Below are 27305 nucleotides of genomic sequence, written 5' to 3'. Positions count from 1 at the left end.
AATTCTTTGTGTATAGTTTAAAAAAAACATAAGGGCAATGCCCCTGGCACTCACCAGGTAGAATAAACACTATACTGCACCGACTAAACGTATCATAAACCAATTTAATAGGTTTCCAGAAGACAGGGCAACATGTAGAATCATACTAACATAATCATAAGACTTTAAAGAAACAAAAAAATACCTATTTTGGGGGGCAACCTTTCTCCCCTGCCCTCCCTCAACCCCATATACCTCCTCAGACCCCAATTTCTTTAATGCCCTGAACAAACTTTGGTACATCATGGGTGATGAACGTTATGGTGAAGTTTCATCGAAATTGCGTGTGTAGTTTCTGAGAAAAAAGCAAATACACTACTCACAATAAGTTAGGGCTATTGGCAGGTTCTTCTGTGTGGTTTATTTTGTGTATTAATTATGTTGAAAAAAGTTGTTGGTCCTAATTCTATGGTTATTAATGTGTGAAAAAACACAGCGTTCTTGATTTCAATACCATAACCCTAACCCCTATAAAAAAAAAAACCTCACTCCTACAATATCCCCAACTTATTGTGAGTAGTGTACCTATTTTGGGGGACAACCCCCCCTCGACCACCAAAGGGGCAGATTTTTTTTTTATGTCGTGAACAAACTTCGGTACATCACGTGTGATGAACGGAACGTTATGGTGAAGTTTCATCGAAATAGTTTGTGTAGTTTCAGAGAAGAAAGCAAATACCTATTTTGGGGGGTCAAACCTGGATCGACTTTGACCCTGATAAACCCCCTTAAACCCCGATTTTTTTTTATGCCGTGAATAAACTTTAGTCACAACACAACAAATATAATTTGTGCCAAATTTGGTCTCAATCCCATCAGCGGTTTTGGAGAAGAAGTTTCAAGTGTTTACAGACCGACGGACGACTCGCCATCGCATAAGCTCCGCTGACTTCGTTCCAGGTGAGATAACAACATGTGGTACAAACATGAATTGCAATGACTTGTGACAAATTCGTTAGAATTCCGTGAAACATATTCTCTTCTCAGGGTCAGTTCCTGAAGAGACGCACCAGCTGTGTAAATACACCAGGACGCATGAGGTTGATCATCTTGGCCACCTGGAAAACGTCCACCCTGGCCTGGTCCTCCAGTTGCAGGTATAGAGTGTTCAATGCACAGAACGTGCCAGCTGCTATGCCCCCGAACCTGCAGGAGGACACACATGTTACAATGAAACAACGAAGGTAAACGGTGCACATCCACACCTGATGCTGTACCTGTTTCCAAGAGAAAACTAGAACGACACTCTTAGACGTCGTGACGTCGACCGATAGACTCCGCCCACATTATTACATCATAATTCGAACTTGCACCACATTTCATTTAAATCCCTTCAGCTGTTCTTAAGTATCACATTTTTACCTGACATGACCTCTGACCTTTGACCTCTTGACTCCATAATCTAATCCAGTGGTTCCCAACGTTTTATATGCCCCACACCCCGAGGAAATATTTGATTAATGTTCGCACCCCCTACAAAAGTAATATCACATTTGAAGATGAAGAAGTCAAATTTTTGAACCACAAATTGAACCACACACAATACTGCGGGTGAACAAATTGAACTAAAAAATAAGATTTTAACTCGGTGCATGAAATGCAAATATAAATTGAGCAATTTGATTCTAATTTACACAGAAAAAATTTGAAACAGTAAAATCAATCCCAATTGTGAACATAAAATTCAATGACTTCTTCGTTCCTGCTTCTCTTTCATGATTTTGTCAAAACGTGGAACTTTCTTGCTGACTGCGATCCGCAGGTCTGCCTGTGGATTCAGGCGATTCCTAGATTTTGTCTTGATTGACAAAAGAGAACGGAATCCAGATTCACACAAGTATGTCGTTGCAAATGGAATGAGGACACGGAGCGCTTTTCCACCAAGTCGTGGGAACATATCCAGTGCTGCACACCAAAACTCCTCCAAAGTCTTGCTTTCAAATTGCCTTTCAAGAGCTCGATTTGTCCGCAAATCAATAAGATCTTCCTTCAGTTCTTCATCATTTGACATTTTCTCCATATTGTAGGAATATGGATTTTCTTGCTTCTTTGCCCAGGATAGTTGTTGCCATTTCCAGTGCACATGGCTTGATGAGATCTTCTGCAATTGTATGGGGCTTCTTGGATTTGGCCACTGCATATGCCACTTGGTATGAAGCAAGAAGTAGTGGTTTTTCAACAGGAACGAAACCCAACTTTGGAAGAGTTCCGACAGAATCAAAACGAGCTCTTTTGATTTTCAATGACCCAACATCATGTCCTTCAACGTCAGCTCCGCCATGCTTGTTCTTGCAGTGCTCACGAAGCTTGGATGGTTTCAGATTTGAGTTGGAAAACACAACGCTACAAAGAGTGCACTGGGGTTTTTGCAAGCCATCATTTCCCATTATGCAAATGAAACCAAAGCGCACATAGTGATCATTCCATTTCCTTCTTTTTGACATGATGAAGGGTTAATCTGCAAAACAGAAAGAGAAAAATATGAGCTAATATGAGAAAAAATATAAAAATATGTAAAAAGTATACAATGGTGTATACAGGTTTCTTGCTGACTTGGTCTTGCTTTGTGATCAAGTGTGATCAAGTATACAAGTGATCTTGCTTTGGACCCTGGTGTTGGGCTAGCGGCCCTGGTGTTGGTGTTGGGCTAGCGGCTAGGGTGCCGGCTTGGGATCCTAGGATCCTAGGATCCTGGGTTCGAATCCCGGTCGATCGCTGAATTAACGCCAGGGGGGTCGACTCAGCCTGTCATCCTTCCGAGGTCGGCTAATTGAGTACCAGTTCACTGGTAATTCCCTGTTTGTCGTTAAAGGCGGCAAAAAGGGTTGGCGTCAGGAAGGGCATCCGGCCGTAAAACATTGCTTCAAAAAGGGGACCAAAAAAAACAACAACAACCACGGTTCCCGAAAAAGGCCAACCCCCACTTTGTGGGGAAAAATGGCCTCTAAAGGTGGGGGTTTTTTATATTTATATACAGGTTACAACAAGTTGCTACACGATAAGAGTTTGTGCTGAAAAAAGACAAAAAAATGGATAAAGTAGAAAGACTTAAGTTTGATGTCATGTTGTTAGATGGCTGAGTGATGACTTGTGACACACGACGACAAGGACACAAGGCACTCTTTGTCGCACCCCCAGATATTCCATCTCGCACCCCCTGGGGGTGCGGGCACCCCAGGTTTGGAACCCCAAATCGAATCGGTTCATATTTACATCGTTATACTTGTACCAGGTTTGACTTAGCTCCCTCCAGCCGTTCTTACGGTATCTTATGGTAACGAAAACTTATCACGGACACATGCACGGACAACCCGGAAACATGGCGACCTCGTCGGCGGAGACGGAAAAAATGTATGAATGGAGTAAAAAGTGTGAAACAGGTTGTGAAGGCTCAACGAGGTCCACATGAACTCTAATTGGTTCGTTTATAATTCACTGTTTATAATTACAACACAACACAAACCAATCACGACAGTCGCTGTTTGTTGTACAGTATTCATGGTATCATGTCTACTGTACCAGCACACCAGACACACAAAATAAAAAATCGGCAGACAAGGCCCGTGGAACAGAGCGATATTGAGTTTAATTGGGAATGATATTTTCTGGGGAGCAACATTCCCTGGTTTGTCCTTACTCATCATGCACCACGGTTGGCCCATCATGGGCTGCCGATGTCTCTCGGACCACATTGATGAGCTCGAATGCACGGCTGAGTGGCCCATCCGCATCAGGCCATGGAGGACATTGGAAGTGACGCACTTCAAGCACATAATCATCCTGAGAAGTAAGTGATGGCGATGACAAACAGAAGGTGGAGTGGTGGGAGTCAAGGGAAGGTTGTGGGAGGGATGGGGATGGGAATTAAGGAGGGAAAGTCAGACAAAGAAAAAGAGCCATCGACAATCTGCAACATAACTTTGAGGTATGAAAAGCATCACCAAATCAGATTACATTGTTGGTGTGAAGAAGATCCCCGACATTCTTCTCAACAAGACAACCCGACATTCTTCTCTATATTACCTTTACTCCCATCTCCTTAGCACCTTCAAGTTACTTTACTCTCGTCCCACACATCCCTTACATCCCTTCTCTGCTACATCCATACATAGCACACACGTGTACACACACGTGTACACACACACGTGTGTATACACACACACACACACACACACACGTGCACATACACGTGCACATACACGTGCACACACACACACACACACACGTGCACACACACGTGCACACACACGTGCACACACACGTGCACACACACACACACACACACACACACACACACACACACACACACACATATTTTCTCAATTCATCCTCGTTTCTGTAATCACAAAGTGTCGCGTTTATGTGATTTGTTTACAATGTAATTCCAAGACAACTCCTCATGCCACTCACCTGTGTAGCCTCGAGAACGAAGTCATGGATAACGAGCTGGTCTTCATTACTCAGGCACACTCGGTCCTCGTTAATTAGTGTGACAGTAAAATCTTCACAGGTCATGGCTTCTTCCCTTCCTGGCCAATACACAAACTCATCCTCCGCCTGGTGGCAGAAAGAGGAGGGGAGGGGAGGGGAGGGATGAAGAAACTGAGGGAAAAAGAACAACAAAAGGGAGGTGAGAGGGATAGAGTGAAGAGATGGGGTGGGGGAGAGAAGTAGACAATTGGGGGTGGGGTGGGGGAGAGAAGTAGACAATTGGGGGAGGGGTGGGGGAGAGAAATAGGCAATTGGGGGTGGGGTGGGGGAGAGAAATAGACAATTGGGGGTGGGGTGGAGGAGAGAAGTAGACAATTGAGAGTGGGGTGGGGGAGAGAAATAGACAATTGGGGGTGGGGTGGGGGAGAGAAGTAGACAATTGGGGGAGGGGTGGGGGAGAGAAATAGGCAATTGGGGGTGGGGTGGGGGAGAGAAATAGACAATTGGGGGTGGGGTGGAGGAGAGAAGTAGACAATTGAGAGTGGGGTGGAGGAGAGAAGTAGACAATTGGGGGTGGGGTGGAGGAGAGAAGTAGACAATTGGGGGTGGGGTGGAGGAGAGAAGTAGACAATTGGGGGTGGGGTGGAGGAGAGAAGTAGACAATTGGGGGTGGGGTGGAGGAGAGAAATAGACAATTGGGGGTGGGGTGGAGGAGAGAAGTAGACAATTGGGGGTGGGGTGGAGGAGAGAAATAGACAATTGGGGGTGGGGTGGAGGAGAGAAGTAGACAATTGGGGGTCGGGTGGAGGAGAGAAGTAGACAATTGGGGGTGGGGTGGAGGAGAGAAGTAGACAATTGGGGGTGGGGTGGAGGAGTGAGAGAAGTGGAGAGAATGAGAGCCATACATGTAGATAGATAGCTCTTTCTATTGAGGAATAAATAATCAACATGTGCTCTTCTATATTTGCTTACAGTGGCGCATATATAGAGTTTGTGGTGCACAAGGCCAAAATTCAATACGAGCGCACCACATGTTCTGGCATAGTCAGGAAATTATATGGGGCAAGGGGCATATAAAAGAGCTTTAAGCTTCCCTCGTGGACTCAGCAGTAAAGCTAAGCTCTCCTCCTCTTTCTGAAGAACACCACGAGATCTTTAACGTCCGCCAACTAATGTCGACAGATGTGACGCCCAGGTTAATGCCCCTCCGATGGACGACACGCACTGATGAATCACCCCGACTGTGGAACAATGGCATGATAGTTTGTATGTAGCTGGGTCGGGATTCAAACCCAAGCTGTACACCTCAGAGGTGAGTGTGTTCTGTTGTAGATTCCCTCCCAATCTGAAGCTGATACCCCTACCTGCAAGTGGAGCATTACAAAATTAGTAATTACAAACAATGTTAAACTGGATGGAAAGAGCTCGTAAACAACGACATGGCACATTGACACGTAGCGGAGTTCAAAAGGGAAAACGTCGTTCTGAAAGTTACGTATCGTGCTCTCATGGGTCCGTATCGTGCTCTCATGGGTCCGTATCGTGCTCTCATGGGTCCGTATCGTGCTCTCATGGGTCCGTATCGTGCTCTCATGGGTCCGTATTGTGCTCTCATGGGTCCGTTGTATTGTAATTTATATACAGTGCAACAGATGGAGCATGAAAACGTGTTTTGGTGGATGTCGTTTGGCGTCCCATCCATGTTCACGTCGGGGCGGCCGCCCCGTCATCCCCGCCATCACTATGCCTATGCTTGCTTACAATATTAAACTTCTTGATTCAGCAAATACCAGGTGGAAAAGGGTCAACACATTCATGTCAAATCACCAGTTGTCAAGTGCACATGTAAAAGAATGACATTTTGTTTTGAAATTTGCAATTGTGCATGTTGATAATGTTTGAATAATGTAATACTGATAATTTATCTGCATTTCATGACTATTCCACAACTTCAATGCACTTCGTCAAATGTCAGAGCACAACCGATGAGCATGTGCTTCTTTCTTACCAGGCCTTGGTTCCCAGGCAGCATCACGATAGTCTGAGAGTTGTGGTCCCAGATCATGCGCCAGAAGTCACGTGTTGTGTGTGGTAAAGGGTGTTGTGTTATGATGAACTCGTTGCTGCAACGATATCCCTGGATGAGATTGAGAGAAAGGACAAATGAGGTGGTGAAGAAGAATTTGTTCAACATCGATTAAAAACAAGATGCAAAAGGAGTTTTGTTGATTTATAAAATAAATAGATAGATAGTTAACATGAACACCTGCATATCAGATAGTTAACATGAACACCTGCATATCAGATAGTCAACATGAACACCTGCATATCAGATAGTTAACATGAACACCTGCATATCAGATAGTTAACATGAACACCTGCATATCAGATAGTTAACATGAACACCTGCATATCAGATAGCTAACATGAACACCTGCATATCAGATAGTCAACATGAACACCTGCATATGAGATAGTTAACATAAACACCTGCATATGATATAGTTAACATGAACACCTGCATATCAGATAGCAAACATGAACACCTGCACATCAGATAGTTAACATGAACACCTGCATATCAGATAGTCAACATGAACACCTGCATATCAGATAGTTAACATGAACACCTGCATATCAGATAGTTAACATGAACACCTGCATATCAGATAGCTAACATGAACACCTGCACATCAGATAGTTAACATGAACTCACACCTGCATATCAGATAGCTAACATGAACACCTGCACATCAGATACCTAACATGAACACCTGCACATCAGATAGTTAACATGAACACCTGCATATCAGATAGCTAACATGAACACCTGCACATCAGATAGTTAACATGAACACCTGCATATCAGATAGTCAACATGAACACCTGCATATCAGATAGTCAACATGAACACCTGCATATCAGATAGTTAACATGAACACCTGCATATCAGATAGTTAACATGAACACCTGCATATCAGATAGCTAACATGAACACCTGCATATCAGATAGTCAACATGAACACCTGCATATCAGATAGTTAACATGAACACCTGCATATCAGATAGTTAACATGAACACCTGCATATCAGATAGTTAACATGAACACCTGCATATCAGATAGTTAACATGAACACCTGCATATCAGATAGTTAACATGAACACCTGCATATCAGATAGTTAACATGAACACCTACATATCAGATAGTTAACATGAACACCTGCATATCAGATAGTTAACATGAACACCTGCATATCAGATAGCTAACATGAACACCTGCATATCAGATACTTAACATGAACACCTGCATATGAGATAGTTAACATAAACACATGCATATGATATAGTTAACATGAACACCTGCATATCAGATAGTTAACATGAACACCTGCATATCAGATAGTTAACATGAACACCTGCATATCAGATAGTTAACATGAACACCTGCATATCAGATAATTAACATGAACACCTGCATATCAGATAGTTAACATGAACACCTGCATATCAGATAGCTAACATGAACACCTGCATATCAGATAGTCAACATGAACACCTGCATATGAGATAGTTAACATAAACACCTGCATATGATATAGTTAACATGAACACCTGCATATCAGATAGCTAACATGAACACCTGCATATCAGATAGCCAACATGAACACCTGCATATCAGATAGTTAACATGAACACCTGCATATCAGATAGTTAACATGAACACCTGCATATGAGATAGTTAACATGAACACCTGCATATCATAGTTAACATGAATACCTGCATATGAGATAGTTAACATGAATACCTGCATATCAGATAGTTAACATGAACACCTGCATATGATATAGTTAACATGAATACCTGCATATGAGATAGTTAACATGAACACCGGCATATGAGATAGTCAACATGAATACCTGCATATCAGATAGTTAACATGAATACCTGCATATCAGATAGTTAACATGAATACCTGCATATGTTATAGTTAACATGAATACCTGCATATCAGATAGTTAACATGAACACCTGCATATCAGATAGTTAACATGAACACCTGCATATTAGATAGTTAACATGAATACCTGCATATCAGATAGTTAACATGAACACCTGCATATCAGATAGTTAACATGAACACCTGCATATTAGATAGTTAACATGAATACCTGCATATCAGATAGTTAACATGAACACCTGCATATCAGATAGTTAACATGAACACCTGCATATGAGATAGTTAACATGAACACCTGCATATGAGATAGTTAACATGAATACCTGCATATCAGATAGTTAACATGAACACCTGCATATCAGGAAGTCAACATAAACACCTGCATATCAGATAGTTAACATGAACACCTGCATATGAGATAGCTAACATGAATACCTGCATATCAGATAGTTAACATGAATACCTGCATATCAGATAGTTAACATGAATATCTGCATATCAGATAGTTAACATGAATACCTGCATATCAGATAGTTAACATGAACACCTGCATATGAGAGAGTTAACATGAACACCTGCATATCAGATAGTTAACATGAATACCTGCATATCAGATAGTTAACATGAATACCTGCATATCAGAAAGTTAACATGAACACCTGCATATCAGATAGTTAACATGAACACCTGCATATCAGATAGTTAACATGAACACCTGCATATCAGATAGTTAACATGAACACCTGCATATCAGATAGTTAACATGAACACCTGCATATCAGATAGTTAACATGAACACCTGCATATCAGATAGTTAACATGAACACCTGCATATCAGATAGTTAACATGAATACCTGCATATCAGATAGTTAACATGAATACCTGCATATCAGATAGTTAACATGAATACCTGCATATCAGATAGTTAACATGAATACCTGCATATCAGATAGTTAACATGAATACCTGCATATCATATAGTTAACATGAATAGTGAATACCTGCATATCAGATAGTTAACATGAATACCTGCATATCAGATAGTTAACATGAATACCTGCATATCAGACAGTTAACATGAATACCTGCATATCAGATAGTTAACATGAATACCTGCATATCAGATAGTTAACATGAATACCTGCATAGCAGATAGTTAACATGAATACCTGCATATCAGATAGTTAACATGAATACCTGCATATCAGATAGTTAACATGAATACCTGCATATCAGATAGTTAACATGAATACCTGCATATCAGATAGTTAACATGAATACCTGCATATCAGATAGTTATCAATAACTGCGTTGTGGAGGGAAAATTTTCCATCCGAAGCGCTGGGTCATGTTAGTTCAAAAGCATCTCGAATAAAATGCTCAAATTAATGTTTTAATAACGGATTTACATGGAAAGATGTCTGTAAATGTTTGTTTTTCAAGCTGCAGGTGAAGAAAGAGGTGAAGTGTGTGAAAAAAGAATGTGAGCACTGCAGGTGAAGAAAGAATTGAAGATAACAGGCAGACAGGTGTCATTTCACCATCCAAATTCACCGACTCCCTCTCTCTGCATCAGGGTTATCATCTTGTAAAGAGCTGAATCACTGTTATCGTCTTGTAAAGAGCTGAATCACTGTTATCGTCTTGTAAAGAGCTGAATCAGGGTTATCGTCTTGTAAAGAGATGAATCAGGGTTATCATCTTGTAAAGAGCTGAATCAGTGTTATCGTCTTGTAAAGAGCTGAATCAGGGTTATCATCTTGTAAAGAGCTGAATCAGGGTTATCATCTTGAAAAGAGCTGAATCACTGTTATCGTCTTGTAAAGAGCTGAATCGGGGTTATCATCTTGTACAGAGCTGAATCAGGGTTATCATCTTGTAAAGAGCTGAATCAGGGTTATCGTCTTGTAAAGAGCTGAATCAGGGTTATCGTCTTGTAAAGAGCTGAATCACTGTTATCGTCTTGTAAAGAGCTGAATCAGGGTTATCGTCTTGTAAAGAGATGAATCAGGGTTATCATCTTGTAAAGAGCTGAATCAGTGTTGTCGTCTTGTAAAGAGCCGAATCAGGGTTATCGTCTTGTAAAAAGCTGAATCTGTGTTATCATCTTGTAAAAAGCTGAATCAGGGTTTTCATCTTGTAAAGAGCTGAATCAGGGTTATCATCTTGTAAAGTGCTGCATCAGGGTTATCGTCTTGTAAAAAGCTGAATCAGTGTTATCATCTTGTAAAGAGCTGAATCAGTGTTATCGGCTTGTAAAGAGCTGCATCAGGGTTATCATCTTGTAAAGAGCTGAATCGGTGATATCGTCTTGTAAAAAGCTGAATCAGTGTTATCATCTTGTAAAAAGCTGAATCGGTGGTATCGGCTTGTAAAAAGCTGAATCAGTGTTATCGTCTTGTAAAAAGCTGTATCGGTGGTATCGGCTTGTAAAAAGCTGAATCAGTGTTATCATCTTGTAAAAAGCTGAATCAGTATTAGCGTCTTGTAAAAAGCTGAAGCAGTGTTATCATCTTGTAAAAAGCCGAATCAGTGTTATCATCTTGGAAAAAGCTGAATCGGTGTTATCGCCTTGTAAAGAGCTGAATCAGTGTTATCGTGTTGCAAAAAGCTGAATCGGTGTTATCGTCTTGTAAAAAGCCAAATCATTGTTATCGTGTTGTAAAGAGCTGAATCAGTGTTATCGTCTTGTAAAAAGCTGAATCAGTGTTGTCGTCTTGTAAAGAGCTGAATCAGGGTTATCATCTTGTAAAGAGCTGAATCCGTGTTATCGTCTTGTAAAGAGCTGTATCGTTGTTATCGTCTTGTAAAGAGCTGAATCAGTGTTATCGTGTTGTAAAAAGCTGAATCGGTGTTATCGTCTTGTAAAAAGCCGAATCATTGTTATCGTGTTGTAAAGAGCTGAATCAGTGTTATCGTCTTGTAAAAAGCTGAATCAGTGTTGTCGTCTTGTAAAGAGCTGAATCAGGGTTATCATCTTGTAAAGAGCTGAATCAGTGTTATCGTCTTGTAAAGAGCTGTATCGTTGTTATCGTCTTGTAAAAAGCTGAATCAGTGTAATCGTATTGTGAAGAGCTGTATCGGTGTTATCATCTTGTAAAAAGCTGAATCAGTGTTAGCGGCTTGTAAAAAGCTGAAGCAGTGTTATCGTCTTGTAAAAAGCTGAAGCAGTGTTATCGTCTTGTAAAAAGCTGAGTCGGTGTTATCGTCTTGTAAAGAGCTGAATCAGGGTTATCATCTTGTAAAAAGCTGAATCAGTGTTATCGCCTTGTAAAGAGCTGTATCGGTGTTATCGTCTTGCAAAAAGCTGAATCAGTGTTATCGTCTTGTAAAAAGCCGAATCCGTGTTGTCATCTTGTAAAGAGCTGAATCGGTGTTATCGTCTTGTAAAAAGCTGAATCAGTGTTATTGTCTTGTAAAAATCTGAATCGGTGTTATCGTCTTGTAAAGAGCTGAATCACCTCCATGTCTGAAGAAACAGACTCCCTCTTGGTTGCAGAACTTCTTTATCTGAAATGTGTTTTCTGTCGATTATTTGAGATTGGTGAAACGATCCCCTTGTATTTCCCTCCATTAATCCTGGAATTAGAATTTTACCAAAACACCCGGAGAGTCGAGAGCGAATGTGTTCGTAATCTGTGACGCATTCCTCCGTGGTTACGTATGGATAAAAATTCTATGTTTCTAATCAACCTGTTTGCAAACGTGAATTTATCAATAAAATGAATGTTTCGACTAAACGCTGTTTTTCGCTCTCACTCTCACGCTCGAACTTGAGCAGAGGACAAGTTTCACTTCCACAGCGTATTCGATTTCTTTAATGAACACCTGCATGATGTCACCTGCATTATTACTTGGCTAAAGAATTCCATGATGAGAAATCGTTCAGTAAAAAATGATAACTTATTTTCAACACAATGAACATGTCTACTTTGGAACACCAATCAAACGATGCAGTGAATAAACAAAGCTCTTTTCATCAATCCCATGCACATACTGTGCTTTGGTTTTGTTTTCAGTACTTCACAACAATAGTTGTTTGATCACTTCAATATATGCTCACCATAATGTATGAGGCATTGATATAATCTGAACCTTCAACTCCTGTGATGGATGAAAGGCCCACCCGAGCATGCTCCACTGCAAAACAAAGTTGTCGCACAAAAAGGAATTGATGAAATAAAGGACGTTCCTAAGATTACAAAAAGTAATTTTCCACTCAAACATGAAGTCTCAAGAGATTAGTCAAATGAACTATACTTAATGGTGCATAAAAGGGAGAAACAGTGGATACAGAAACAATGAAACCTAGAACGGCACTAAGTAGAGAGCATACCATACCTCCACCTGGTTGCCATATCAATCAATGGTGAGGAATTACTTAAAAAATTAAATAATTCTAATATCCGAATCGATTTTGATCAAAATTCAGATTCAGATCACCAAACATCGTTGAGATCATTCAGACCTTCACCAAAATCGAATCGATTCTTCCTTGTCACACACACAACATGTGCACCAAGTTTCGCCCAAATCCATCCATAACTTTTTGAGATATCCTGCTATATATCGTATTTGGCCCGATCTCCCAATGGTGAAGAATCACTTAAAAAATTAAATAACTCATATCCGAATCCATATTCAGATCTTCACCAAAATCGAATCGAATCGTCCTTGTCAGATACCCAACTGGTCCACCAAGTTTCGTCCAAATCCATGAATAACTTTTGAGATATTGTGCTATGAGTCGTTTTTGGCCCTATCTCCAAATGGTGAAGAATCACTTAAAAAATTCTACCAGCTGCATCCGAATCCGGATCTTCACCAAAAGTTAATCATTTCGTCCTTGTGACATACGCTACATCTATGCCAAATTATTGCCGAATCCGTCTACAACGTTTTGAGATATTTTGTTCACAAACAAACAAATGAAAAATCGGTCAGGGACCGAGGACTTGCCGGAATATACTTTTCTTTTTATCGGCAATTTTGGACGAATATGGCGGCTGAACCACGTGACCGATGACGTTATCATTATTTGTTTTCTAAACTAATTTATTCCGAGATTATGCTCAAGAAATTTCATCTTGATCGGATGAAGTTTTGTACTTGTCGAATTATGACGTCATAATGGAGGCACCTATGACATCATCATTAACATATTTTATTCCCCATGGAGAGTTCTTTACAATGCGCCATGTCTCAATTTTTTTCTATTCAGCACTTTCGGAGATATAGAGGTGCAAAGTTTTTCGGTTTTTCCAAGACGGTGGCCGAACCACGTGACCGATGACGTCATCATTATTTTTTCTTTCTCCACCAGTTTATGCCGACATGGCGCTCAATAAATTGCATCTTGATTGGATGAAGTTTTGTACTTGTCGAATTATCGAATTATGACGTCATAATGGAGGCCTTGGGCCGAGAGAGTTAAAAATTGGGCACAGTCTATACCAGGGCAAGACAAATATGTGTGTAAAGTATGGCGATTATGTGTGCAACGGTGTAGATGTAGTACTGCACACAAACAGACAGACAATCAGACAGACAAACAGACAGACAAACCAACCAACCAACATACTTGCCGGAATCTTTTCTGGCAAGTAACAAACGGACAAACAGACAGGGGTGAAAACATAGCCTCCATCCACCTTTGGTGGCAGAGGTAACTAGAAAGCATCTAAAAATGCAAAGCTCGTCCGCATCTGTTTGTAGTCAGAGGTCTTCTTCTTCTTCCGTATGCTCAAAATAACGAAAACAGTTAAAAAACAAAAACAAAATGAAAATTGATGATTTTATGCAGCCCTGACCTTTGAGCTCTAGATGGGAAAAAAATAATCAGCTTATAGCTTTTGATTGGTGAACCAATTCTGTGACCCAATATGCAAATTCTTAAAATTTGAGGTCAATTGGAGAACATTTATGATTTTATGCAACCTTGACCTTTGACATTTTCATCATCAACTAGAACAATGCAACAGTGTCACCAATATGCCTCCGCATAGTCCCACAATGGGTAGATGCCATCACTCTGCATATGTATGGGGAGGGAATCACGTTTGTGAAGTTTTGTGTTGATCGGATAAGGTTCGGTTTTCTATCCAAGATGGCTGCCAAACCACGTGGCCAATGACATCATCATTTTCAAACTATATGCAACAGTACTGTTCGATGATATTTGTAAAATTTCGCATCAATAGGGTGAGCGGTTTCAGAGATATAATTATTTAATATTTTCCTTCAAACCAATATGGCTGCCAAACCATGTGACCTATGATGTCATAAATTTAATATTTCAATACAAATGGGTCATAAATCATTGCATGCAATTTCAGATGTTTAGGATAAGGAATTTGATTAAAACATTTTTGGCTGGCATACCACTTCACCTATGATGTCATCATTATCATGATTTTGTTGCCCATTGGGAGTACTTGACAATGTGCCAAGTTTCAAATTTTTCCATTCAGCGGTTTCCGAGAAATATTTTTTCGGCCTCCGCCGACAATAAAAAGCAATTGACTCCTACCTTTTGAATAGTGAACAAATTCAGTGACTCAATATGCAAAGTTTTTTAATTTCAGGCCAATCAAATGAAAATTGATGGTTTTATGTGATGCTGAACTTTTGACAAAAAATTAATTTTCCTTCTCTGTATTATCATAACTAGGGCATGCCCGTACTATATATAAGCTAGGACGTGCCCGTACGTGGGTGCCCGTTCCTTGCCAAAAAAAAAAAAAAAAAAAAATTTGTGTAGGGGTGTGTGTGTGTAAACATCCTAGGGCGTGCCCGTACGTGGGTGCAAAAAAACATGCGTGCAAACAACAACAACAAAAAAAAACTTTGAAACCACGTGACAGTAACGACCACAGAACCCCCCCCCCCCCTCTATTTACATGAATGGTTTGGTCCATTCGCAACGACCACAGAACCCCCCCCCTCTATTTACATGCAATGGTTTGGTCCATTCGCAACGCCAAAGCGAACGGCGAACGGCTAAATCGCCATAGCTCGGTAAGTACTTGTCCGATTAATATGAAACCTTGAAAAGGCACATCCTCGGGTCCCCAGCAATATACCTGGCAAGTTTCAAGTATATCGGACCCGTGGTTGTCGAGAAACAGCGGTCACAGACAAACGTACAAACGTACAAACAAACAAACACACAGAGATTACTGGAATTATAGATAGATAAAGCTGGTAAAAATTATCAATAAGAAAACTTGATGACAATAGCTCAAATGGTAAAAAAAAGGTTACAGCCTGGACGGACGGATGGACGGACGGACACACACACACACACACACACACACACACACACACACACACACACACACACACACACACACACGAAGCGCTGCTAACTGGGTCTGATAAATAGAGACAGCACTTTGTGAACAGACGTGGCTCCGATGAACAGCGGGAAACTTGGGATGCCAGAAGTGAAGATAGGAAGGGGGGTAGGAGTGGCGAGGCCGTAGCTAAGGTCCCCACTGGGATGTGGAGACGGAAAACGACACATAATGTGCACAGCTCTGTGATGGGTGGCTCAGGGTGGCGCTGCGAGGTGGACCGTGATGATACGTTGATTGAGGTTCTGAAAAAAATTCCGTGGTATCGACCCTGAAGGCAAATGTAAATCCTGGCAATGAATGTGGAAGTAAAGCAAGCGGATTGTGATGCCGTGTAACTCATTCATGACCCAGACTCATGGGTGAGCTGCACAGTGGGTCATTGGGGGGAGGGGCCTTCAATAGAACAGGAGGAGGTGATGAAGACGGGGCACAGGGAAATGACGGAACTTCTTGTGTTGATAAAAAGAAGCAAAATATCTCAAGCAGAGTCACAGGCCTCATATAGGGGAAACCCTATGTCTGTGCGGCCACTCTGAGCAGCAGGAAAGTGCCCTGTAACAAGTAATGACTACACCTTCTCAAGCGAGGAAAAACATCACCTCGCGAAAATACATAATTATGCACCAAAGTAAGAAGCTGAGAAGGTGCTAACTGTCTCACCATCATCTAAGACAATAATCCAGAGGAGAAAACTACAAACGAAAACCTGGAGTGTTAAGGAGAAGGGGATAATCCTCCAATGCAAGATGTATTCCATGCATGAGGCATGGGGGAGTAAAGGTAAAGGTGAACAGTTCAGGAACCAGCTAAAACGAAACAGGCTACGAGGGCGGAGACCGTCCCCCTTGATAAATTCGAGAAAGTATTTTCAACAATTAAAAGATATCTAGATAAAGACAGAATAGAGGAGATTACATCTAGGCCAAGGCAACAGGTGGCAAGAGAGATGAGAGTGAGGGGAGCTAAGTGCTCACTTGAAGGCATTTCGGCAGCGCACATAGGCATTTCGGCAGCGCACATCGCCATATCGGCAGCGCTCATCGCCATATCGGCAGCGCACATCGCCATTCGCCATTTCGGCAGCGCACATCGCCATATCGGCAGCATACATCGCCATATCGGCAGCATACATCGCCATATCGGCAGCATACATCGCCGTTTCGGCAGGATACATCGCCGTTTCGGCAGCATACATCGCCATATCGGCAGCATACATCGCCATATCGGCAGCATACATCGCCATATCGGCAGCATACATCGCCATATCGGCAGCATACATCGCCATATCGGCAGCATACATCGCCATATCGGCAGCATACATCGCCATATCGGCAGTATACATCGCCATGGCAGCATACATCGCCATATCGGCAGCATACATCGCCATATCGGCAGCATACATCGCCATATCGGCAGCGCACATCGCCATATCGGCAGCATACATCGCCATATCGGCAGCATACATTCGCCATATCGGCAGCATACATTCGCCATATCGGCAGCATACATCGCCATATCGGCAGCATACATCGCCATATCGGCAGCGCACATCGCCATATCGGCAGCATACATCGCCATATCGGCAGCATACATCGCCATATCGGCAGCGCACATCGCCATATCGGCAGCATACATCGCCATATCGGCAGCATACATCGCCATATCGGCAGCATACATTCGCCATATCGGCAGCATACATCGCCATATCGGCAGCATACATCGCCATATCGGCAGCGCACATCGCCATATCGGCAGCATACATCGCCATATCGGCAGCATACATCGCCATATAGGCAGCGCACATCGCCATATCGGCAGCATACATCGCCATATCGGCAGCATACATCGCCATATCGGCAGCGCACATCGCCATATCGGCAGCGCACATCACCATATCGGCTGCCTCTTCTTCACCGCTCTCACATGCCACGTCTTCTCAAGTTGCATATCAATATATTAAATGGTTACATGGAAGTATTATGAAGGCAATATATGTTCTGCAGTCTTTAAGTACTGCATTTAATTAAATGTAAATAAATATTTAAAGAGGTTTAAAGGCGTATAAATTAATTAATACTGTGTTTTACCGCCATATTACCAAATGTCTATTACATCACCCTATCTAACACGTTACATTAGTTAGTTGTGCCTGTTGTTTATATCCATTATGACGTCCTTATAAACAGTTTCCATTTGGAATGATTCTCAATTTTGTTTAACTGCCACGCAGGTAGAGAGAATAAAAATATTACCTCATCCTCTCTGAGTGATCGGGACTAATTCAAAGGCAAGATACAGTAAAACCAAAGACGTCTTCATATTCACGCTCCGATTTGTATTCAAAATGTAACATTTGATTTAAATAAGCTGTTCCTCGATCATCGCCATCGCCACTTGTTGTTGTTGTTCCTCGATCATAACCTCGATCATATCATACCTCGATCATAAATCAACACCAGACTCTGGTGTTGATTGCGGAAATTATGGATGGACTGAAGGAAAAGATGAACAAGTGGAAGGAATGTATGGAGACAAAAGGTCTGAAGGTGAATATCGGAAAGACGAAGGTGATGGCAAGTGGTAAAGCATGTGGTGAGGTGGAAAGAACTGGGAAGTGGCCGTGTGCTGTGTGCAGGAAGGGTGTCGGAGTGAACTCCATTCAATGTACAATGTGCGCTGAGTGGGTTCATCAAAAATGTAGTGGTCTGAGAGTGTCATTTACCAGTGTGGCAGCTACATTCAAATGTAAGGTGTGCACAGAGGGAGCTGCAGATGGAGGAAATGTTGAGTTGGATCTTGGAGACGGCGTGAAGCTGGAATGGTGAAAACATTTTGCTACCTCGGAGACATGCTGAATGGAGAAGGTGGATCAGACTCGGCAACGGTTGCTCGAGTGAGATGTGCATGGAAGAAGTTCGGGAACTGAGTGGCGTGCTGACGAGGAGGAGAGTGTCGCTGAAGCTGAAGGGAAAGGTGTATGCTGCATGTGTGAGAAGTGTTATGATTTATGGGAGCGAGACATGGGTAATGAACGCAGAGCACCAACGAAGGCTGGAAAGGGTGGAAATGCGAATGGTTCGATGGATGTGCGGAGTATCGTTGAGAGAGAGGAAGACAAATTATGAATTGCGTAAGATGATGGGAATATTGCCTGTGATTGATGCTGTGAAGAGGAACAGGTTGAGATGGTTTGGTCATGTGTTAAGGAAGGATGAAAGTGACTGGTTCAGAAGAGTGATGGAAATAAATGTAGAAGGAAGTAGAGGACGGGGAAGACCGAGAAAGACTTGGCTAAAGATGGTGGAAGAAGAAATGCGGGCAAGGGGGTTAACAAGGAGAGATGCAGAAAATAGGGCAAAATGGAGAAGATTGTCATGGGGACCGCAAGGCTAACCCCCGCTCTAGCAGGGAAAATGGCCTTAAAATGCATGTTGTTGTTGTTGTTGTTGTTCCTCGATCATAAACTGATGATTAAAATCTGATCAGACAGACGGACATGATGAGCCCATTGCTTAACCCCGCTTTTCGCTTCGCGTGCACAGTGTAATAAAGGGACACCACATGCATTTGATTATTGTGCACAGGGCAAGGCTAGGCCATTGACAAGAATAGTTTACGTATGGAAAGGACACCATCATGTAGTGCATGCAAAAAAAGGGTTTATTTGGGGAATGGAGGGGAGGGGGCAGGAAGATAAAACAAATAGATAAACACAAAAAATTGTTAACAAAATGGTGAAATCCACATAATTACTGAAGTTTCAAATCAATCAATTTTTTTAAAGAACGGGCAAAGTGAACCAGGTAACAACATACCAGGTACAACTGAAGAGTTCCGGTTCTTTTCCTTGTTGCAGTCCTTTTGAGCACCGAAACATTCTGAATGTCGAAATGACATCTGAAGGACCAGCTGGTAGCCACATCATAAGGAGGGACAGATGAAAATAAAGTATGTAATATAAACAAACAAACAAACAAACAAATGAAAAATCGGTCAGAGACTGAGGACTTGCTGGAATGTACTTTTTTATCGGCCATTTTGGACAAATATGGCGGCCGAACAACGTGACCGATGACGTCATCATTATTTGTTTTCTAAACTAATTTATTCCTTGATGATGCTCAAGAAATTTCATCTTGATCGGATGAAGTTTTGTACTTGTCGAATTATGACGTCATAATGGAGGCACCTATGACATCATCATTAACATATTTTATTCCCCATGGAGAGTTCTTTACAATAAGCTATGTCTCAATTATTTCTATTCAGCACTTTCGGAGATATAGAGGTGCAAAGTTTTTCGGTTTTTCCAAGATGGCGGCCGAACCACGTGACCGTTGACATCATTGGTTTTTTTTCTCCACCAGTTTATGCCATCATGTCGCTCAAGAAATTGCATCTTGATTGGATGAAGTTTTGAACTTGTCGAATTATCAAATTATGACGTCAAAATGGAGGCCTTGGGCCGAGAGAGTTAAAAATTGGGCCCAGTCTATTCCAGGGCAAGACAAATATGTGTGTAAAGTTTGGTGATTCTACGTGCAACGGTGTAGACGTAGTGCTGCACACAGACAGACAAACAGACAGACAAACCAACCGATCAACATACTTGCTGGAATCTTTTCCGGCAAGTAATGAAAAATCGGTCAGAGACCGAGAACTTGCCGGAATGTACTTTTTATCGGCCATTTTGGACAAATATGGCGGCCGAACCACTGACAATGACGTCATCATTATTTGCTTTCTAAACTAATTTATTCCAAGAATTTTCATCTTGATCGGATGAAGTTTTGTACTTGTCAAACTATGACGTCATAATGGAGGCACCTATGACATCATCATTAACATATTTTATTCCCCATGGAGAGTTCTTTACAATGAGCCATGTCTCAATTATTTCTATTCAGCACTTTCGGAGATATAGAGGTGCAAAGTTTTTCGGTTTTTCCAAGATGGCGGCCGAACCACGTGACCGTTGACATCATTGTTTTTTTTTCTCCACGTGTTTATGCCATCATGTCGCTCAAGAAATTGCATCTTGATTGGATGATGTTTTGAACTTGTCGAATTATCAAATTATGACGTCAAAATGGAGGCCTTGGGCCGAGAGAGTTAAAAATTGGGCCCAGTCTATTCCAGGGCAAGACAAATATGTGTAAAGTTTGGTGATTCTACGTGCAACGGTGTAGACGTAGTGCTGCACACAGACAGACAAACAGACAGACAGACAAACCAACCGATCAACATACTTGCTGGAATCTTTTCCGGCAAGTAATGAAAAATCGGTCAGAGACCGAGGACTTGCCGGAATGTACTTTTTTATCGGCCATTTTGGACAAATATGGCGGCCGAACCACTGACAATGACGTCATCATTATTTGCTTTCTAAACTAATTTATTCCAAGAATTTTCATCTTGATCGGATGAAGTTTTGTACTTGTCAAATTATGACATCATAATGGAGGCACCTATGACATCATCATTAACATATTTTATTCCCATGGAGAGTTCTTTACAATGAGCCATGTCTCAATTTTTTCTATTCAGCACTTTCGGAGATATGGAGGTGCAAAGTTTTTCGTTTTTTCCAAGATGGCGGCCGAACCACGTGACCGATGACGTCATTTTTTTTTTCTCCACCAGTTTATACCGACATGGCGCTCAAGAAATTGCATCTTGATCGGATGAAGTTTTGTACTTGTCGAATTATGACGTCATAATGGAGGCACCTATGACATCATCATCAACATATTTTATTCCCATGGAGAGTTCTTTACAATGAGCCATGTCTTAATTTTTTATTTTTTATATTCAGCACTTTCGGAGATATGGAGGTGCAAAGTTTTTCGGCTTTTCCAAGATGGCGGCCTAACCACGTTACTGATGACGTCATGAACATATTTTATTCCCCATGGAGAGTTCTTTACAATGAGCCATGTCTCAATTTTTTCTATTCAGCACTTTCGGAGATATGGAGGTGCAAAGTTTTTCGGCTTTTCCAAGATGGCGGCCGAACCACGTGACTGATGACGTCATCAATAACATCTTTTATTCTCTATGGAGAGTTCTTTACAATGAGCCATGTCTCAATTTTTTCTATCCATAACTTTTGGAGATACAGAGGTGCTGTTTTTCGGTTTTTCCAAGATGGCGGCCGAACCACGTGACTGATGACGTCATCCTTAACATATTTTATTCCCCATGGAGAGTTCTTTTCAATGAGCAATGTCTCAATTTTTTGTAATCAGCACTTTTGGAGATATAGAGGTTCTAAGTTTTTCAGTTTTTCCAAGATGGCGGCCGAACCACGTGACCTATGACGTCATCATTTATATATTTTATTCTCCATCGAGAGTTCTTTATAATGAGCCATGTCTCAATTTTTTCTGTTCAGCACTTTCGGAGATATGGAGGTGCAAAGTTTTTCGTTTTTTCCAAGATGGCGGCCGAACCACGTGACCGATGACGTCATCATTAACATATTTTATTCCCCATGGAGTTCTTTGCAATGAGCCATGTCTCAATTTTTTCTGTTCAGTACTTTGAGATATAGAGGTGCAAATTTTTTCGGTTTTTCCAAGATGGCGGCCGAACCACGTGACCGATGACGTCATCATTATTTTTTCTTTCCCCACCAGTTTATGCCGACATGGCGCTCAAGAAATTGTAGCTTGATTGGATGAAGTTTTGTTCTTGTCGAATTATCAAATTATGCTGTCATAATGGAGGCCTTGGGCCAAGAGAGTTAAACATTGGGCACAGTCTATTCCAGGGCAAGACAAATGTGTGTAAAGTTTGGCGATTCTACGTGCAACGGTGTAGACGTAGTGCTGCGCACAGACAAACAGACAGACTGACAAACAGATGAAAAATCGGTCAGAGACCGAGGACTTGCCGGAATATACTTTTTTTTATCGGCCATTTTGGACAAATATGGCGGCCGAACCACGTGACCGATGACGTCATCATTATTTGTTTACTATCATCTATTTTGTCATCATTATCTAAACTCATTTATTCCTAGATTTTGCTCAAGAAATTTCATCTTGATCGGATGAAGTTTTGTACTTGGCGAATTATGACGTCATAATGGAGGCACCTATGACATCATTATTAACATATTTTATTCCCCATGGAGAGTTCTTTACAATGAGCCATGTCTCAATTTTTTCTATTCAGCATTTTCGGAGATATGGAGGTGCAAAGTTTTTCGGTTTTTCCAAGATGGCGGCGGAACCACGTGCCCGAAGACGTCATCATTATTTTTTTTTTCTCCACCAGTTTATGCCGTCATGTCGCTCAAGAAATTGCATCTTGATTGGATGAAGTTTTGTACTTGTCGAATTATCAAAGTATGACGTCATAATGGAGGCCTTGGGCCGAGAGAGTTAAAAATTGGGCACAGTCTATTCCAGGGCAAGACAAATATGTTTGTGAAGTTTGGCGATTATACGTGCAACGGTGTAGACGTAGTACTGCGAACAAACAGACAAACAGACAAACCAACCGATCAACATACTTGCCGGAATCTTTTCCGGCAAGTGACAAACAGACAAACCAAAAACCAACAGAATGACGAAGAAAAGTCGATTAAAACAAATCGCTCTTAAATCCAGAAAAAAACATTGCCTAATGAACACGAGGCAAAATTCATGCTACGTTTGATCCTCAAAAGAAAACTGTGGTTATGTTTTCACCTGAGATCAAATGCAACTTAGTAATACATATACTCTATGTTGGTACATGGGGAATTTGTATTCATATATTACCAAACGAAGAACCGTCAGTGTGTGTGTGTGTGTGTGTGTGTGTGTGTGCGTGTGTGTGTGTGTGTGTGTGCGTGTGTGTGTGTGTGTGTGTGTGTGTGTGTGTGTGTGTGTGTGTGCGTGTGTGTGTGTGTGTGTGTGTGTGTGTGTGTGTGTGTGTGTGTGTGTGTGTGTGTGTGTGTGCGTGTGTGTATGTGTGTGTGTGTGTGTGTGTGTGTATGTGTGTGTGTGTGTGTGTGTGTGCGTGTGTGTGTGTGTGTGTGCGTGTGTGTGTATGTGTGTGTGTGTGTGTGTGTGTATGTGTGTGTGTATGTGTGTGTGTGTGTGTGTGTGTGTGTGTGTGTGTGTGTGTGTGTGTGCGTGTGTGTGTGTGCGTGTGTGCGTGTGTGTGTGTGTGTGCGTGTGTGTGTGTGTGTGTGTGTGTGTGTGTGTGTGTGTGTGTGTGTGTGCGTGTGTGTGTGTGCGTGTGTGTGTGTGTGTGTGCGTGTGTGTGTATCCGTCACGCTTCATCCTAAAAGGGTTCCTGCTGTTGTATAACAATATAAGTAGTACTGTTGGAAAGCTAATCATCGATTTCCTTGAAACAAAAATTGCTGTCCATTTAATCACGATATTGCCTCTTTTAAAATCCCGTGTTTCCGGGATTGAAGAAGACAGAAAAGTGAGAATGGGAGCTTAATGTTGAGGTTCCAAAGACACCATTTACTATTCTACAAAAGCAGGAACCCTTTATAAGGACAAAAGGAAATCTACAGTAGTAATACTTCTCAAAGCAAAGTAAATGTATATAAAAGTACAAAGGTATCACTCGATTTACGAAAGGGAGACAGACGTTCCTGGAAAACGGAATGTTAACCGAAAAACATATATGAAAAACGCTTTTCCCTTTATTTAAAGGTAAAAAATAGGGGATGCATTCCTTGCCCAAAATTTCTGGCCTCCCTAACATAAGATTTTCTTTCACTGTAACATAAGAAAAACAAAGCACAAACATAGGCGAAATACCCCTGGTGCTCACCTGGTAGAATAGACAGTATACTACACTGACTCAAGGTATTTTAAACCAATTTCAATGGTTGCTATAAGACAACGCAGCATGTAGAATCAAACGAACATAATCACAAGACTTTCGACAAACAAACAAACAAAAAACCTATTTTGGGGGGCAACCCTCTCCCCACCCCATAGACCCTTAAAGGGGAAGATTTTTTTAGTGCAGTGAACAAACTTCGGTACATCATGGGTGATGAAGGTTGTGGTCAAGTTAGGTTTCTTTGGGTTTCTGCGGGTTTCTTATGAAGGTTGTTTCATCGAAATCGTGTGTAGTTTCTGAGGAAAAAGCAAATTCCTATTTTGGGGGGTCAAACCTGGATCCACTTTGACCCCGGTAAAACCGGGTAAAGTCTGAAGCCTCAGCCTAGCGTCAGATGTGCTTTTGTCTTCTTTATTTGTGAAACGTCCTCCGGACGTAAATGAACATTTGTTTTGCCTTGGACATCACGAATTACACCTCCCCGTGTCTTCTATTTATTACGATATTGAGGGCCTCCATCGATGTTGAGAGAGTGGAAGCAGCATGTCCAATGCAGAATGACCTGGTATAAATCTGATTTGATGATCTGAGATGAGGTTGTTGGAGAAAAGGAATGATTTCATATGAAATGCAATGATGGATTTCATGACCATACTGATGATTGGAAGCAAGCTGATTGGTTGGTAGTTGAAGGGGTCAATTTTTGTACCTTTTATATGGTGCTGTGATGTTGGCCGATTTCCAAGCAGATGGAAGATGACCTAGCGCAAATGACAGGGCAGCATTGACTGACATTGACAGAGGCTAAACATTGACTTCAAAGGGCACTACCTTCAGACACAATCGTTCCATGCCAACAATTGTTGATGAATTCTCAAGGTTCCCGTTTGCCTTCCCATGCGTTGACATGACTTCAGCCACGGTCATGAAATGTCTCTCTCAACTATTCGCTGTCTTTGGTAGGTCTTCCTATATACATTCAGACCAAGGTTCATGCTTCACATCTGATGAACTCAAACGGTTTCTGCATGGATGCGGCATTGCCGCTACAACCCTCGAGGCCAAACCAAACTATCAGCTACAACCCTCAAGGTAATGGATTGGTGGAAAGATATAATGGCATCATGTGGAAAAGTGTGACTTTGGCTCTGAAGTCGCGAGGACTGATGATTGGACAGTGGGAGGTTGTCCTTCCTGATGCTCTGCATTCCATACGCTCGCTGCTTTTCACATCCACTAATGCCACACCACACGAACGACTGTTTGCCTATCAGTGCCGATGCACCAGCGGCCACTCTGTGCCTACCTGGTTGGCTTATCCTGGTACTGTGCTCATGAAGCGCCCGGTACGCTGAGCAAGTACAAACCAAGAGTGGACGAAGTGGAACTTATCGATGCCAATCCTGAGTACGTTCATGCTAGACTCCCTGACGGCCGGGAGACTACTGTGTGAATTCGCCATTTGGCGCCCCCTGGAGATAGTACCTCTGTGCACATGAGAGATGATATCATGCCCATGGGGCAACAGTACGCAGGGCACGAGACTGGTGAGGAAACCCCAATTTATCTTTCTATAGCGAACGAGCGAGTGAGCACGCCAACAAGGAGGCTCAGCGGGCCTCCACCATCCCTGTCGCCAGCTGGGATTCCCAAATCTCCTGACGAGGTCGTCGATTCTCCTTCACGCAAATCCCCCGTTTACTCTCGAAGAGGGCGACTGATAAAGGCCCCATAAAGACTCAATATGTGAAATTGACAAAGCTAATGCCAGTAACGTAACATCGAACCAACTGAGGTCTAGTGCCAATTTTGCGATACAATCTGAATGATAGCGATAGCTTGTCTACTGTGCTATCACACGTCTACCATGAGTGAACGAATGTTAGATTGCATACACCATGATCACTATCTAGAAGATTAGATGTTAGAATGTTTCTTTCTATCAGCAGTTAAATAAATTTACCATTTAGTAGCGAATGATTCTATATTGCATTCTGTTAGATGAGATTATATCTGTTAGATGTTAGAATCGTCGGAGTCGCACCGATTCAAATGTAACCAACATTCTTTGGAACGACTTGGGGCAACCTGGTTGAATTCTAAAGGTGGGGAGAATGTGATGAAACTGAAGAAGCAGAAGATGCTGGCTTTCTGTGACGTGAGCTCGGCTTCCGGAGGAAGTAGTTAAATAGCTTTGAAGCTGGGCCGTGATCGGAGCGAGTGTCCTTGGTTGGCGCCGAGCGCAGCTGTAATGCGATACAGTAGGACATTAGAGGATCATTGGAGTAATGTACTACTTTACTCATTGCGTTGCCATATCTGATTACTTATTCCAGTGCTATATTCATGTTTGTAGTGGCTGCTTCAATCAAGTGAATTAAAGCCGATAAACTGGCAACAGCTTCTTTCTTCTACAACCGAGATCATGGCGACAGGTGGCGGCTCGGGTGTTTATAAGTTATGAATAGTGACAAAATAACTTTTAAACCCACGATTTAGGTGCATCGTGGTAAAAACTGGAATCCTATGAAGTTTTGTGGCGATTAACCTTGGCAGCTCAGAGGAGTAGGTTCACAGACAAATAAACAAACAAATAAACAAACATTTAGCTTTTTTTTTTGTATACAGAGTCAAGGCTCATATAATAGTCAAGGCTCATATAAGAGCTAACACATTAAACATGAGAACAAGCACAGCGACCATAAAACATACAATA

General features: G+C 41.8%; 1 protein-coding gene across 5 annotated transcripts in view; it reads right to left on the bottom strand.

Moving 5' to 3' along the window:
* The window catches only part of LOC137412972 (receptor-type tyrosine-protein phosphatase gamma), a 280669-nt gene that overhangs the window by 6004 nt on the left and 247360 nt on the right, over positions 1-27305 (bottom strand). For 4 of the 5 annotated variants that reach the window (XM_078766398.1, XM_078766400.1, XM_078766401.1 and 1 more), the window contains 6 exons: positions 19606-19699; positions 12496-12572; positions 6479-6607; positions 4450-4641; positions 3677-3819; positions 1050-1185 (listed from right to left, as the gene is read on the bottom strand). In XM_078766398.1, the coding sequence (XP_078622524.1) occupies positions 1050-1185; positions 3677-3819; positions 4450-4641; positions 6479-6607; positions 12496-12572; positions 19606-19699 (771 nt within the window). The remainder of the gene's footprint in view (positions 1-1049; positions 1186-3676; positions 3820-4449; positions 4642-6478; positions 6608-12495; positions 12573-19605; positions 19700-27305) is intronic. The other variant, XM_078766399.1, reaches the window with a different exon arrangement.

The sequence above is a fragment of the Myxine glutinosa genome, chromosome 12 (genome assembly GCF_964187855.1).
Source record: "Myxine glutinosa chromosome 12, kmMyxGlut1.1, whole genome shotgun sequence".
Lineage (NCBI taxonomy): Eukaryota > Metazoa > Chordata > Myxini > Myxiniformes > Myxinidae > Myxine > Myxine glutinosa.
This window is presented reverse-complemented; position numbering and strand designations above follow the sequence as displayed.